The 17,585-nt window shown below is 36.2% G+C and overlaps 1 protein-coding gene and 1 pseudogene across 1 annotated transcript; one reads left to right on the top strand and one right to left on the bottom strand.

Moving 5' to 3' along the window:
* The window catches only part of LOC107666012 (R-spondin-2-like), a 10,696-nt pseudogene extending 6,675 nt beyond the window's left edge, over positions 1 to 4,021 (bottom strand).
* Positions 4,022 to 11,170: 7,149 nt separating this feature from the next.
* LOC107666152 (proteasome inhibitor PI31 subunit-like) lies at positions 11,171 to 16,539 on the top strand. Its single transcript, XM_016457329.1, has 7 exons — positions 11,171 to 11,549; positions 11,788 to 11,940; positions 12,043 to 12,125; positions 12,741 to 12,929; positions 15,435 to 15,488; positions 15,765 to 15,923; positions 16,036 to 16,539. Exons 1-7 carry the CDS (start codon positions 11,421 to 11,423, stop codon positions 16,085 to 16,087), a joined length of 819 nt encoding a protein of 272 aa, XP_016312815.1. The 5' UTR covers positions 11,171 to 11,420; the 3' UTR covers positions 16,088 to 16,539.
* Positions 16,540 to 17,585: the final 1,046 nt, after the last annotated feature.

A 17,585-nucleotide genomic window follows, 5' to 3' on the forward strand; every position in this document is an offset into this window, starting at 1 on the left:
AATAATAAGGCCATATTTTACAAATATTATTATTATTATTATTATACTATTAGTATTAACTTGAAATAAATATAAAATAAACATAAATAATATAATAATAATAATAATAATAATACAGTAATCCATATCTTCCAAGAGGTTTGGATATTACTGATATTATATTATATATAGTATATTATATTACAGATATTACTGTACAATTATTTGATATAAATGAAATATTTTCTAGGATGGACTCACTCATGCAGTGGTTGAGATCTTTGCCTCGGAGGCCGAAGTGTCCGGAGGGACAGGAGTGAACACAAGCGCCGTGGTGACTCATGCCATCTCTGTTCAGGAACAGGAAGAGGCGCTCAGAGCAGCGCAGGCAGCCATTTTCCTTCGAACACTCCAGACAGCTCCTGCAGTCCTGTCGCCAGTGTCAGGCTATCGTCAAAGATAAATTACAATTAGCATGCATTTTAGGTTGGGGGTATGGTTCTGTTCTGGGCTAACACTCCCTGCCCATCCATGCAGCCTAGCATGGAAAGGAGCAGGGAGAGCATTAATAACCCCCCTAGGGTAAACAGAACAGAGCCAACATTAATGATTAATGTAGCAGATATCATTAATGTTCTAAGTGATTATTTTGTAAGACAACATAATTCAGTGGTCTGACTCAATGAGAAATATCCAATGCCGAGTCCTGACTGGACGAGAGGAGGAGTTGGGGATGGAGGTGGGTGATTAGCTCCTGAGCAAAGCGATAGCTGCTGAATAATGACTGAAAGGACCTTATAAAGGGAATTATGATTGGCGTCGTTTCCCTGTAGGTAGACGAGTGTCAGCTGATGCACGCTTGACTAACGTGACCTACGCTCCATTACTATTACCTTTTTTTATTTTTTAGTCCATGTCTGGAAAAAAAGTTTAATGTAAACTCAGAATTCTGAGGAAAAAAGGTATAAATGTGAGTTACTAACTCAGAATTGTGAGGGGGAAAAGTCTTGCAATTGTTTTTTTTTTTTTTTTTTTTTTAATTATGAAATAAAAAGTTGCAGTTAGTTTTTTGAAATCGTTTTTATTGCTTCCACAGCTTTTAAAGAGTCTGTATTGTATAAAGCACTATAAATAAATGTAATTTGACTTGACTTGACTTAATCTTTTGTGTCAAAGCTACTGTGTGAGTAAGCAAGTATTTGCGCAACATCAAGTTAATGGCATGAAAATACTCTGGTAAATGCAACCCATACTTGCAACCCAAATACAAGTCCATATCTGCTGCTTTTCATTGCCACACATGAGAAAACCTCTTGATGTAATTGTTTCAAATAAAACATGACTGATAGGTTTATTTCAGTATGGTAATGAGAGTTTAATGGCATCTACCCATAAAGAAGGTCTGAAAGTGAGTAAAGTGCTTACCAACACAGTCTGTGGACTGAGGAAATGTGCCCTCTGGACAGTTTTTGAAGCATTTGCCTTTGAAGAGCAGATATCCTCCCTTGCACTTGGTGCAGAAGTCTTTATTGAAACACCTCTCACACTCTGGAGCTTTGCATTCTGGGAGAAATATGTTTGAGGATTATAGTCTTATATAAGGTGTGTGGTATTGTTACAGAATTTTTACAATTTACAATTTTAAAATTTGCTATTATGGATATACCATCTCTGTTCAGGAACAGGAAGAGGCGCTCAGAGCAGCGCAGGCAGCCATTTTCCTTCGAACACTCCAGACAGCTCCTGCAGTCCTGTCGCCAGCTCTCTGAAAAGCATTTCAAATCATTATTAGCAAACAGGAAATGTAGCATCGCAAGGGAGCGTGTCTAAGACTGCGCACTGGGATTTATGTGCAGTCACATTATCTGACACATTACACTTTCTGCGGTGACATTTGAGGGTTTTGAGATGACATTCTAAAGGCCATAAGCCTGTATGTCATCTCTGTGGCTTCTTGAAAAGGGCCCAGCTTCTTTCTGTCACCCAACTAAACTCAAGAAGCTATTGCAGTTTGCATTTTAGCAATGCAGGATTTGAATTTTGATGTGTGCATTATCATGATTAATTGTGATGCAATCAAGACTTAAGAGTTTCTCCTGGTAGACGATATCTAGAAATCCGACCAATGCTAAAGCCAGAGACTGGAGATTGAAGCGTCTCGTCTGCGTGTGTTGTGTCACACTGAGCCACTGGAGAGAGTTTGCAGGGGGAGATGTGAGGAAACTGCCAGATGGTTCTGATCTTCATGTCCTTCATTAGGGAAATAAAGAGAGACACCACTGTCTCAAAAGATGTCGTTGAGCCAAGCAGAGATGCTTCCGCTGAGTTCTCATCAATATATTGTTCACTATTTTCTGCATGGATGTCAATCAAATGAGACTGAGAAAATACAATTGAAAAAATGAAGGCCAGCTACTTCTATAACACTTATGGGTGACTGAATGTGCTCTGAGACGCTGTATTGAACTGAGAAAAGTCTGTGTGTTTTTGCTCTGTAGAACATCTCTATTCTTGATTTTTATTATTATTATTATTATTATTATTATATATATTTTTTTTTTTTTTGCTTTTTTATTTGCAGGTTTTACAAACAAATTAGTGCTAGTTTGTATAGATACATAACTGGTAAGTTATATAAAAATAAAGAGTAGTTCAAAACAAGGGTTTCAGACAATTTTGCAATTTAATTCATTTGCTTGAGCTTTTACGATAGATAGATAGATAGATAGATAGAGAGAGAGAGAGAGAGAGAGAGAGAGAGAGATGCAGTATATGCAGAATATAACCATCTTTGATTTAATTTCAAGCTTTCAAGCATAACATGAGGGGGTTTTAGTCACTCTTTTGAGGAAAAAATCTAATTAGATTTAGAAAGGTCTAAGCATTAAATCTAATGCTTCGTGACTATTCTGGAAAATCAGTGGTAAATAAACTGACAGATCTTGCCTCAGTGCATCAAGATTTATTACCAACTGGTCTATATTTCAGTCTTGTTCTGCTGAAAATATGCACATAAATATGATCCACACGGTGTACACACCTAAAGCCTCATCACGGATAATACATCGTATGCGTTGACTTTACAACTGTCAGTCGATACAAGATAAAGTCAATACCATTTAAAAAAAAAAAAATTCATTTAGATTGCAGGTATAAAGTTTCAGAGCATCACTGTAACACTTTCATTTTTAATTTAATCTCTAAAGTGTTTTCTAAAGCGAAATTATAATCTCTTATAATTATCTTATTTCAACAGGATGCCAAATCACAACAACTAGAACAGAAATGTGCCATATTACAATTCTAAGCTTGAAATAGCCAGGGAAAATCACTGTAACACACAGCCTCAAGTAACTTATTACTGTCATTAAATGCTGACAACGTGTTCAATAAATATGCATGTATTTAATGAAACAAAATCAAAATATATTACGGTTGCCAAGTATCCTCACTTTATAATTTTACTAATAATCACACACCTGTCTATTCGCATAAATCACATCTATTTAAACCAATTTGAATCTGGCTCACCCAATCAGATATGAGAGTCAGAACTATTCTTTGCATGAAACAAATCAACATTTGTGTAAACATGCAATCTCTGGTATTGGTACAAATTTTGAAATTACCATAACAAAAAAGTACCACGGCACAAGAATTTCACTACCATGCTTCATATAGAAGAACTTGAAGAATACCATGGTACACTCTCAGAAAAAAAGATACACTTTTATGTCTTATTTACCCCTAAAGAGTACACATTAGTACCTTAAAAGTACATTTTGGAACCTAAACGATAAATTTGAACATGTTTTAAAAAGGTACCGCCCCAGTGATAAACTTTGTACCTTTTTTCTGAGAATGTAACATGTCCATATACTATAGTATTTGGTACTTTTTGTAAGTGTATAGTTGATTATTTTGCAAATAAGCATTATCATTTAAAAGTAGATATGATCTTACCACTTCGTTTTCTCGCAGCTAACGTCAATATAAGCGTCTGACAAACAAGGGAGAGGAGAGCCAAAAGTTGCCAATGCATCTGGACAAGGAACAGGTTCCGTAACATCTGCCTGAAAGACTGCCTCGGAAAGAGAGCCGGCCTCCTCTCTGCCTCATGGAAACTCATGGTTAACAGCCTGATGCTCACCCTGCCCACGTCACCTGATCTCCACCAACATCTGTCCAATTTACCTTTCAGCTGTTGAGTAATTGTGCTCGTTTCAGGATGTCGTATTGCGTGTATTCCACCTTTAATGTTGCTTACCTGAGACAGAACTCTACTTTTGACCTTTCTGTCAACCCACAATTTTAGCCTGACTATTTCATCCCTCTATATTTAGATGGTTTAGAAGATCTGGGTTTATTTTTCCAAACACAGTGGAACACAGATTGCAGTTTGCTGTGGTTGTGGCGCCCTGGATCGTGCAGATCTCCTTCCTGTTCTCCGCAGCTTTGAGGTCGGGGTTTGTTTATTTTATCATATAAAGTTGAAGGTATCATTAAAGATCTGTGGAAAAAAAGAGGGAAAAGAGTGAGTGTATGTATATATATCAAATACATCTTGTGACTTGCCATCTGCAGTTTTTCATGGGGCTGTCTTAACAAACAGCAAATGTTTCACAAAAACAAAAACAAGAATTAGACTGAAAAATGAGCAGATATAAACAAACAAACAAACCAGTGAAAACAGCTTTCATGGGTATTTGGGCTACTGTTCCTTCCAAATATTATTAAGAGGCTGTTTACAACATGCGTTAGAAATCCATTTGTACGTAGTTTGATCTTTCTTTCAGTTTTCTCCTCACTGCTTGCATAAGTTCTCCATTTCAAGTGCATTTGTTTAAAATCAAAATGTAAAAATTATTGATACCTAATCAAATATTGATATTGATAAAACTGTTGATATTTATTTAATGCCAAGATTTACATTAAACACGAATAATTAACAAGAATTAAGTCATGCATGCAACCAATGGTATTTCGAAAAATTTAAAACACTGTAGTACCATGATGGAATAACATGCAAAAACATGTTTTTTGCATGTTTTTGCATGCAAAAAACATGCCCCCCCCCAAAAAAAAAAAATATGGTAGTACCATGGTATATTTTTTAAAAGTGATATCACATGATAGCCCTTGTAAATCAAGTATCAAAAAGTACTGTGCACCATGGTACAATTACTATAATACTAAGGTACTGAAAATCATGTACCATGGTATTTATGGTACTCCAACAGGGTATTTCCAAAAAATATGGTACATGTCTAGTAGTAATGGTATGTTTTCGTAGTTTTTGTAAGTGATGTAAATTGCATGGTGCATGAATATGGTAAAAATGCATTACTGCGGTATATGTCAGTCATATTTATCGATCATAATTATCCTTACAAAAAGTACTGTGATGTATCGGATGGTATATGTCAAAGTACCATGATATTACCATCTGATACCATTACTGTACCATGGTATAGGTGTGACTTTGGTCATTTTGTTCCAATCGAGAAAAACCAAAGCCTTGTGTCCCGCACACACACAGGCTGACATCACAAACCCAAGGTTGTGAACTCTCGAATCAGCTCTGTGTTTGATAACCGGGCCGAAAGAGCATGGAGGGGGGATAGGCGCCGCTGCGCTCATGACATCCCGCTAAATACGCACCAGATGCGGTGGGTAAGATACTGGCCTTTCAGAGGCACTACACATCTCTGTTGCTCTCTCTTCCATTCAGTGTAACTCCACTGGATTCAAAGCTCGCTGTCGGCCTTGGGTCTGTTGTGATGTCGGGGAGCCCACTTCCCTGCTGCTTCTCGTTTGCTGGATTGTCTCTCTGGCTTGCTTTGAGGCTGTTATGGATGGACTGAGACGGGCAGCTCTCCTCCACGGCCTTGAAGTGCCTGGTACTCAGTCTAATCAGAGGATAAAGACACAGACTTACAGATGCGTAAAAGATATTACATAGCTACCGTTCTTTTTTTCCAAAAAGGTTTTTAGCTTTCAGCATGTCTTTTAACATCTGAAAGGAGTCAAATCACTTTTCCCTTTACCATTTCCTTTGAAAGAGATCATGTTTTACATGGGACTGCCATAATGCATGCATTAATTGAACAGAAAAGTCCATCCAGAAATGAAAACTGCGTCATTATTTACTCACCCTCATGTTGTTCCAATTCAGGATGAAACAAAATAAGATGTTTTGGAGAAATGCGCATTTCTTCTCCATGAAACGATAGCTTATTGTGACCTGTCAAAGCTCCAGAAAGGACAAAAAAGAAAAAAGCATCAAAAGGAACCATAGAAGTCACTGTGCGGCATACAAGTGAAACAATTTTTTGTATGCACAACATCACAAAGTTTTGTCATTTTTAAAAAGAAGATAAACTATTTCCCAAAGGGAGAACAACTCAAAACACATTCTTTAAAATAAATAAATAAATACATTTTATTACTTTGTTTCGGAAGATATTTTATCTTGTTTTAAGGATGATTAGATATTTAAACTTTACATTTTGATTAGATATTTAAACGTTCAAATTTTCACAATAAGAGAAAAATATTTAATAAAGATAGATTTTCTGAAAACAAGTAGAAAATAAGCTATTTTTCTTTTCAATATATTTTAGCTTGTTTTTAGATCTTTTTTTTTTCTACTGGAAAACAAAAGATTTAAAAAATGATTTTACAATGCAAGTTGTTATGTATGCAAAATCCAACTTCCGCCAAATGTAACGTTTTTATTCCTCGCAGGATGATTTATTTGCCTCTGCCAAAAAAGTCAAATCTGCTACTGACTTTTAAAGTGGTAGTTTCATTTAACACTGACCTGGTCACCTTCTTGTTTCCCTTTAGCCTGAACTCATTCATCAGTTCACCTTAACTGATGACTAACACTCTAAAATCTGCAGGTCTAGAGTGGAGAATGTACATGGAATGCATGAAACATTCCTTCAGTATTGCACAGATGGCATGTGGGAGTGAGTTTTGAAGACATCATATCTCTGTCAAACTCTCTGAAGCTGATTAAAATGTAATGTTTATTATTGATATCCTTTTGATTATCAATTTGATTCATAAATGTCAGACATTTCCAAACTGAACATTTTAGCTAACAGCCTTAGTTAAATAGACAGTTTAGCTGATTGACAGGTTGAAGAGGAGTATGTAACGGTCTGTCTGTAAAAGAGAAAGACAAGAAGTGGAGACTCACTCTGAGGTGCAAAGAAAAGAAGTTCAAGTATTCACAGACTTTAGCTCAGATATATAAAGTAGCAGGGCATCTCAAACGAGGACCATATGCTCCACCTGGACTGTGTGTAATGTGCTCAACAGGACAAGAGCAGCCAAAGCACGCTAACAACATCTCATACTTGGCATGCAGACAATCATCTCTCTATCTATCTAACCTCTATCTATCTAACATTGTATTTTATAGTTGCATGTGTATTTGCATGTGTATTTTTAAGGCATGCATTCTTTGGTAATGTTTGATTTTACTACAATTCTATTTGCAACCACACTATTATAATTTTGTCATGCAGTAAAGCCTTTACTAACTAACCACAATTTATAGTTACAGAAATATTTTTGTATCTAAACTTCTGCAGATGTCCGGAATGATGCTTGAAAAACAAAATAATTAAAATAGCATAATTATTTAAATAACATGAAGTAAAATAAGACAAAATAAATAAAATAAAATATGGAAGGACTAACTGTCAGATGACTCTTCATAACATTTTATTTGGATGTTTTATCACGTGACTCGTTGTTGTGTTGTGATAAGTAGCTTCATGGAGCTGGTCTGGCTTTGATGTGCAACTGAATAGCTCGTTTTTCATGATAATGATGCATCAAGTCTGGACCTCATTAGGTAACCATGCAGCTGAAAACCTTCACACATGGTGGCCTTATTGTTAGACAAACCTGAACCTGTGTGGACCAACCTACTGAAACTATGAGCCCTTATTCTCTGTATGTGATCTGAAGTTAACATGTGCCTTCAAGACAGCTGGCTCCAGAGCTTCATACCTATCAGGCTTATAGAAAATCCTCAAGACTTTGAGAACTGAACTCATCTAATCTTTCCAAGCTGAAGATCTACAGTCTTTAACATGGCAATGTAAACACCTGTTTCTGGTTTTCCTGCATGTCTGTTCACTGTGGCGAGAGGAAAAACTGACAAATGCTAGAGTGTTGTGGGTGGTTACTAGGACGTTGCTATGGAGGGATTTTAGCAATTTGCAATGATTCTACAGCATTTTTTTTCAGGTGACTGCAAGTTGTTAGGTGTATTGTTTGCGTTAGGCTAACCGAGATTTATCATAGCACTTACATATTATTGCTCATTTGTTAGTTTTGATTGCTTCTATTGTCATCATTTTTCAGTCGCTTTGGATAAAAGCGTCTGCTAAATGACTAAATGTAAATGTATACAATTTCCCAATTCAAGCTAGATTTTCTAAAAAAAAATTAGCTATTACAAGATTAATTTACAATGCTACAGGCATTTAGGTGATTGCATATAGAGCTAGAGATATAGATTTAGCTCCTTCACCATAAATCTTTGAGATTTTTTCACATCGTATCATAAGCCAGGTAAAAATCATAAGTCAGACTGCTAATAAATGCAAAAGCACACCTCTATTCTGCACTTTACGTTATGTCTGAATGAAACAATGACAAAAAAAAAACTGTTACTGGTTGCTTTATACGTCGGTCAGACTTTCTAATGGACTGTTCTTGGCCAAACTAGACTGAAAAGTGGTCTAGTCAAAAGTCTGCTTAGAAATTATACTGTTGCCATGAATGATCACTTTTCATTAAAGCAGATACTTTTGAGTACACAGCAGCAACGACTAATGTAGATGGGCAGTACTGTACATTACTCTCATGCTGTAGTAATAAACCTTTCTAGAAGGTGCGTCATGAATTATGAGCCCTTGAACTTTGCGTGACATCATACAGAGACGACACTGAGCTGACAAACAGGCTTTTGATTGCTGTTGGCATCAAACACACACACATCTGGAGGCCATAATGGCAAAAGGAGACTTTTCAAAGCTCCCTTAAAGCAAATGTAGTTGACATGAAATGTCAAGCTCTGACAGCAGTGTTCTGCAGTGTGACATGCTTTATTAACAATGTTAAACAACTTTTGAAAGAACTCTCTTATGCTCACTACGGCTGCATTTATTTGATCAAAAACCCAATAAAACAGTATATAGCAAAATATTATTAACATTTTTAGATATTTTATCACTACAGTGTCACATGATCCTTCAGAAAGTTGTGCTGCTTCTTTTTTTTTTCAGGAATAGCAGATACATTTTGCAACATTAAAAATGTTTAACATTACAAATGTCTTTACTGACAATTTTGATCAACTTAATGCATCCTTGCTAAATAAAGTTATTAATTTCTTTAAAAAAAACTTACTAACCCCATTAAAAGACTACATGAAAAACTTAAATTCATACATGAAATTGCATAACTATCCACAAATTCACAGCACACTTCAGTGACCATATTTTCAGTACATTGTGGTTTATAGTAATATACAGCTTTTTGTTTAATACAGACAGTAGTTATAGTTTACTAGAGGAGAAAGTCGCAGAAATTCTGTCAAAGCAGAAAATATCCAAGCAGTGAATCTAAGTGTTCTTTAAATAAAAGTTAAAAGGTTCGTAGGGCTCTTGTAAGTGCTGTAATTGAATGTAAGCAACACTGAAGCGTTGATTAGATGGCAGGCCTGCTCTCTGAAGTAAGCTTCTGTGCAATGCGTTTTCAATGTAGGCTACTGTAAGTCAAACCAGATGCTGATGTTATTGTTATTTTTAGCTTGCGAATGTCAAGTAAAGCCATGAACAATGAACTGGAATCCTTTCATTCGTTCATGATTTTAAAGCACAACAAAGATTAAAATGCTCACCTGAACAGTGATTATTATTGTCAGGAGCGATTATTTCAGCTTACATAATGTTTATGCCCTATTTCTATATGCAGCCTAAATGAATATTGTAGCAAGTAAACATTAAGTAAATAAATACATACATAAATAAAAGAAACATAACTATTTATAAACGAATAGCCAGTGAATGAAGTTATATTTCAATTTATCAAAAGGCCCCATTGCCAGCAGGTGGTGACAAGAAAAAAAAACTTCTTAAAGGGGTCATATGATGTTGCTAAAAAGAACATTATTTTGTGTATTTGGTGTAATGAAATGAGTTTAAATGCGGTTTAAAGTTAAAAAAACACATTATTTTCCACATACTGTACATTATTGTTTCTTCATCTATGCCCCGCCTTTCTGAAACGGGTCAATTTTTACAAAGCTCATCGGTCTGAAAAGCGAGGTGTGCTCTGATTGGCCAGCTATCCAGTGCGCTGTGATTGGCCGAATACCTCAAGCGTGTGACGGAAATGTTACGCCCCTTACCATACTGTGATGCCCTGTCCGGCCGGAGCGACCAGACAAAAACATGAAAACCCATTATAAACGAGGCATTTGTTGCATCCAGTGGGGACATAATTACGGATTATAATGACTTATACTGTCTTTTTACGCATTGCGTTGCATCGCGCCGCGTAAACAACAACAATACTACAGCGAGAATAAAAGTTACGCCTTCTTTCTTTGCGTGAACATTTGGGCGCCGTTATGCAAATATTCCCACATCGTGACGTAGACATGTGGGGGCGTGTTAGAACGAGGCGTTTTAGGTAAGCGTGGTTGACTCTTAACTTTTATAAAGAATATCTCTTTGGATTTGAGACTTTAGTCTTTGCAACTTTACAGATCTTCTTTATGCACCAAGAGCTTGTAACACTCCAACGAGAAAGGAAAAATAGACCCCTTTAAATGTAACAAGAAAGTACTGTGCATGGTATCACATGGTATAAGGTAGTGTATAAACTAATTAAAAGCTATAATACTTACATTGTGATCTTTTATAGGACAACACACTAAACTCCACAGACAAACCGCCAAACTTTTCCAGGCAAACAAAGGACCATATAATTCGAATAAACTCTAAAATATTCGGGTTAAAATGTATGTAATTAATATAACGGGTGCTATATTTTATCAGTGTCTTAATAGAGACAGCGTCTTATAAATCTGATTTTTGAAATTATTTAAAGAACTATTTTCCAAAAGTGTCCTTTCGCTTTAAATGTCAACGGAACGCACGTTCAGGCAGTTGTTTCCAGTCGGGAACATTTCTGGTCGGACTGCTTCAGCATGACAAACCAAATTAGCAATAAACATTTGTGAAATTCAAGTTTAAAAAACCTATATACCTGCAAAACACACGTAATATTACAGTTTAAACTAAATATTTAGCGTGTCAGCTGCAGCGTTCAGAGTGAAGTCGCTGTTTATTTTCACAGACAGCGGTTTGTTTTGGTTTCATCTCTTCGGAATATCACTGTGTTTAAAGATGGCAGGACTGGAGCTGCTCTTCAACTGCGTGTCAAACTCTTTAACCTGTTCCCAAGATGCTCTGATTTGTTTCGTACACTGGGACATCGTGAAAAGTGGCTATAAATGTCTGGGCATTGGAGATGAGGTAAGTCAATGGTTATTTTGACTGCGTATACGTGATAATCTCTTACAAAAAGTAACGATAGAAGGCATGTGTGTTTACTGAAAAGTTATACAAAAAGACACTTAAGTCACACTTAAAATGTCTGATGGTCATAAACTATCAAGCCAACAGGCATCTGCAGCAAATGTTTTACTAGATTGTTTTGGTGCAAGGTATCACAAACAGTTGCCTGCTTAGAAATTATCGATTTTCCACACAGCCTAAAGATGGAGAGAAGAAGACAGAGCTGCTTCCACCCGGCTGGAATGAAAGCAAGGATCTGTATGCACTCAGATACAGATCCAGTGATGACAAGTCAAACCTGCTGCTCAAAGCCTTCACAGTGGATTCAGCCCTCATCTTCAATCTAATGGTAAGTTAATTAAGCTGAATGACATGCCGTTCAGTTATTACTGCACTGCCTATCATCACAGACGATAGATTAATATCAGACTGTAATATCACATCTTTGCAGGACTCCAAGACAGAAAAAGTAACCGATCTCACCATTAACATCAGTGAGTATGTTGATGAAGCCAATCTGCAGACGTTTGAAAGGTTTGTGAATTTATTTGGTGCAACTGTATGGTTTTTATGCTCTCAATCCGTCATCAGTACAAATGTCTTTTCTGACTTTTTTGGACATTTCAGGCAACACCCATGTTAATAGAGTGCAATATGTTGCAAACTTTGATTACATTATAATAGGATGCAACTTAGTCATGGGGTAGCAGAGAAGAATGAAGCCAATTATATACAAAATTATGCAGCTTTATTTAGATAAACTTTACATGGGCAGACATACAATTGTTTAAATGTTTGGAAATGTCTATATTTTTGAAAGAAGCATGGCCAAAGTGTACAAAGTTACAAATCACTATTTCTATTTTAGGTAAATGCAGTTTTTTTTTCAACTTTGTGTGCATCTAAAAATCTTCAGTGTTGGAAATCGCATCAAAAATTATATTTATTTTTCCACATTTTTCTGGACACTTAAATTGTCTCTTAAAAAAGAAAAATGCTTAATGCCAATATTTGGGATGGTGGCAATATCATACATGTTCTGTAGCTGTCAGAAATCATAAAACATAACAATAAAATCTTCAAATACATGGATAGATTAATCAAAAATAAATTTCTACATGGTCTAACTTGTCCATTTTGCTCTTTCAGTGTGTTTAAGAACACAGACGAGCTGATCACAAAGCTAAAGTCCTCACTGCTACCCACTGAAAAAGAGGAGCGTCAAAGAAAGACAGAGAAGAAGACAGAAAGTGAAAGAGCCTCAAACTTAAGGGACCCTCTCAGGGATCCTCTCCTTATCCCAACCAGGGGCCCTCCAAGCAGACACCCACCCAACTGGTGAACTTTCATTGCATCATTCCTTTCCTCATGCAAATTATACATTGGTTTCAGAGGTGTCAACTTTTTAAGGGAATTTTTGGGTCATTTTGAGATGTAGTGTGTGGAGATTTGTATAGCAAAGTTGCCCTAACAGCACTCGAGCAGCCAGCTGTTGCTATGGTTACCGCCTCAGGTGATCCCAACTTCTGTTCACAAACATCTGTTTGATGGCAGGTGATAGATAATATGTGACCCTGGACCACAAAACCAGTCATAAGGGTCAATTTTTTTAAAATTGAGATCTATACATCATCTGAAAGCTGAATAAATAATCTTTCCATTGATGTATGGTTTGTTAGGATAGGACAATATTTGGCCGAGATACAACTATTCTGAAAATCTGAGGGTGCAAAAAAATCAAAATACAGAGAAAATCGCCTTTAAAGTTATCCAAATGAAGTTCTTGGCAATGTATATTACTAATCAAAATGTATGTTTTGATATATTTACAGTAGGAAATTTGCAAAATATCTTCATGGAACATGATCTTTACTTAATATCCTAATGATTTTTGGCATAAAAGAAAAAATCCATAATTCTGACCCATACAATGTATTTTTTGGCTATTGCTAGAAATATACCCCAGCGACTTAAGACTGATTTTGTGGTCCAGGGTCACATATATGCACACTGAATCATTTGTAATTCCACTTTTGTGGTCCGTACTGTTTAAAAACATAGCTAGAATATGAAATAAGGACCTTAATATTTAGGAAGGTCAGTCCCATCATGCGCTTATGCTTTCATGGTCTGTGTGTCTAAAATAGAAGAAAAGCTAAAATAATAATAATAATAAAAAATTAATAAATACACAGTTAGTGTCATGAAACTTTTAGAATTAAACTTTTCTGCAATAGAGTGCATTAGTTGCCATTAGTTCCAGAAGTATTTTGTCCATTAATTTTTCCCATAGGGATTAAAAAAAAAAAAAAGCTTAAAGAGTAAAAAGTCATGAACCAAACCAAACAACCAAATCATTATTTAATGAAAGAAAAAACACACATTTAAAGAAATTCATGTTTATTTATGTGTCTATTTAGTGGTTTATTTGTTAGAAATGTAAAATAAATATTAACTTGATATTTAATTTTTAGATGTTATACTATTTAAATGTGCAATTATTAAAACAAATTACTTAATTAAACTAATGCTGCGATCTATTCTGCAAACTAGCATGATAAAACCACAGAGACTGATTATGCATCATTACAAGTTCGACCATATTCTTAACATACTGTAAAAAGAAACTAGATTAACAGATTAAAAACGATCTTTGTTCTGCTTTGTCTCCATGTTTGTCAAGTTAAAGGAACACTCCACTATTTTTGAAAATAGGCTCATTTTCCAACTCCCCTAGAGTTAAACAGTTGAGTTTTGCCGTTTTCGAATCCATTCAGCCGATCTCCGGGTCTGGCGGTAGCAATTTTAGCTGCAGCTTAGCATAGATCATTGAATCTGATTAGACCGTTAGCATCTCGCTCAAAAATGACCAAAGAGTTTCTATATTTTTCCTATTTAAAACTTGACTCTTCTATAGTTACTCTCATTTCGGCGTAATAATAACTCTAGGGGAGTTGGAAAATGAGCCTATTTCCAAAAAATAGTGGAGTGTTCCTTTAAGGTTCGTCTGTAAATGAAGGTGTTTGTATGTGAAGGACGTTATGGGCTGCTTTGGGACTTTGAGGGCGAGTTTTGTGTATGTGTGTGTGTGTTTTGTAGGTGTCAGCTCATGTCCTCTGTCTTAATATTTAGCAGCGTGAGACCTGTGAGAGCTCTCACTGCTGGGCTGTGTCTATTTTCTGAAGCACTGAGGGTTTTGTGTGTGGTGTTGCAGAATGTGGACTGAGAGAATGGGTGATAGATGCCCAGTGCCAGCATCACTTCCAACAAAAACAGCCAGTTTGGGGGATTTAGCAAAGTCTGCTTGGTTGAAACCCACTCAAACATTTATATATTTACTAGAAAGGAGCCGTGGGAGATGGCGGCCTGCGTTCTGACCTGATTCTTTCACCGTTATTTCCTGTTTTTTCTGCAGTCTCCATCAATAAAAATAAGATAAAATGGCAAGAAAGAAGAGAAAAGATAGAGACTGCAGAGTGGGGTCCTTAAGGTCATGGCAAAAACCCAGAGATGGATTTAGGTGTTTGTCTTTCACTTCCCCTTCCTGGGTTCACAGTGACCCCTATCAGATTCTTTATGATGTCAGCGATTTATCGACTTGCTGTTGCTGTGGGCGATGTGATGTAATTCGGTCAAACATGCTCTGCTGCCAGCACTGTCTCGAGTTAAAGCCAAAGTGTCTGTAGACTTTCAAAACACAGAGCGGAGTCACACTGACAAATGTTGTGCCACAACACGCACTGGATAGATACTGAAACCAGAAAATACTGGTTTAATACAGAAAACACAGGACAGCTAAAAAATAATTTCAAGAATTTCAAGGTTTGTGTGTTGTTTTCTTAGGCCTGACCCGATGGCTCCATTTGCCGCTGGCGGTGCCGATCTGGACCCTTTCGGGTGAGAAATCCCATCAATTATTTGTCAAAACAGTCATCTGTAAATGCATCATGCATGTTGACCTGTAGTTTACAGATGTTTCTTGGTGATGCACAGAGTATTTGTAGATCACCCTTACGTAGAAAAAAAACAGCTTGAAAAAGAAAAACTTTGTTAGGCTTTTTAGAATAACAGATATCAAAGAACATTTAAGAACTCGAATGAATAAGTGCACCTTCAAGGAACGACCGTGCTCACTGAATTATTAATAGTTCTTGTTCTTGGCTCTTTCTCCAGGGGAAGAGCAGGAGGGATGATCGTCGATCCATTACGTGCCGGGTTTCCTCGCTCAGGGTTTGACCCCTCTTCTGGTATTCCTGGAGTCCTTCCCCCTGGCGCTGTGCCTCCTGGTGCCCGCTTTGACCCCTTCGGGCCGGTTGGGCTACACAGACCTGGGTAAGAGCTATAATGGGATCTTTACAGTCTGAGTTCAGTTGTTAAACTGCCATTACCTCATTTGACTTCATGTCCTCACCTCTGATGGCATTTGTTTTGCTCTACCTTTCAGGCCAGACCCTGATCACATGCCCCCACCAGGATATGACGACATGTTCATGTAGACGCACTAATATCCCATAGTTCTCGCTGCTCTGCAGTGATATGCACTTTTTGTTTGAATAAACTGGGTTGTGGTGAAACATAATTACTCTTAATAATTTTGTTACAGAATTATTATTAAAACAATAACATAATTGGTTATTTTGATATTGCCAAAAAAATAACAACTGATAATTCCATTTTTGTCTGATTGTGTTCTTCCTGGTTGCTCTTTTTTTGCTACTGACTCGTGCTGCAATTCTAAATTAAACTGCTTTTATTCCATCCCATGTGATTGATATTTTTCTGAAATCAAAGACTGTTAAAATGCTAAATTGATTTGAAACATTAAGGTTTGCTATTACTTTTCTAATCTGCCTGACAGATAATAATATATTTGAAAACAACTTCATTAAATAAGGGACCTCGGCCATATACTATTATAGTTTTTCTGAATATTCAATATTGTTGTGTTTTGTCATTTTTCGTTTTTTTTGAAATAAATAAATACATTTGTATTATTAATTTTTATTGAATATGTTTAGTTTATTTACTTTATTTTAGTACTTCAAGTTAAACTAAACAAAAATGATAAACGTTGCTTTTGCAACTATAGGTTGAAATTAAATAAGTTTAAGTTATACACAGTGTTATTTCAGTTATCATTTATTTTATTTCAAGTAGTTTTCTTGTCTGTAGATTTAGGTTTAGTTAATAATCACTGCTTAAAGGTGAGCTTTTTTTTTTTATCTTGACCATCCAAGCAACCACTCTGGTGAACTTTTGCTTGGTAACCACCGATCACATTTTTTTTTTCTTTCAAAAGAGTAAAAATATAGATTGTGTCATCTGAAATGTTACAAGTGCTTAGATTTGTGTGAGGGCTTTTCTCCTGCATGCAACTGCACTGAACTTGCTCTCCAGTCTGTTTAAAGTATCAGTAGATGAAAGCAAAGCTTCTGGAGATGGTGGCTTCAGTGAGGGGGACACCAGCAGCAGATGTAGTGGAAATCAATGCCTGTAATGGCCACAGTGAGTCATGATGACCGCAATGTCAATGTGACTGTCCTCTACTGCCAGAGCTAAAGACGCTCTCGAGTGTCCTCTAAACATGACTGCACTAAAATCACTGGGAATTAAGTGACAATTGGTTTAGGGAATTTAGAAGATATAGGACTGTTAGTCACGATAAAGTGCTTCACATTTAATAGGAATATGTGAACCACAAAGTGACTAAATACACCATTTGAAACCATTTTCACTCAGAAATTGCTAGTCAATTTCACAAATAATTAGAGAAACGGCACGACTCCTTGAATTAAATGTTAAATTTTGAAGTAGAAAGATTGAAGTAGTAGGATTAATGTGCTCCAATAATCCTTGTTTCATTTCCAACTTAAAATAATTTTAAAGGGGTCATATGATGTTGCTAAAAAGAACATTGTTTTGTGTATTTGGTGTAATGAAATGTGTTTATGCAGTTTAAGGTTAAAAAAACACATTATTTTCCACATACTGTAC

This window comes from Sinocyclocheilus anshuiensis, unplaced genomic scaffold (assembly GCF_001515605.1).
Source record: "Sinocyclocheilus anshuiensis isolate Anshui unplaced genomic scaffold, SAMN03320099.WGS_v1.1 scaffold447, whole genome shotgun sequence".
Classification (NCBI taxonomy): domain Eukaryota; kingdom Metazoa; phylum Chordata; class Actinopteri; order Cypriniformes; family Cyprinidae; genus Sinocyclocheilus; species Sinocyclocheilus anshuiensis.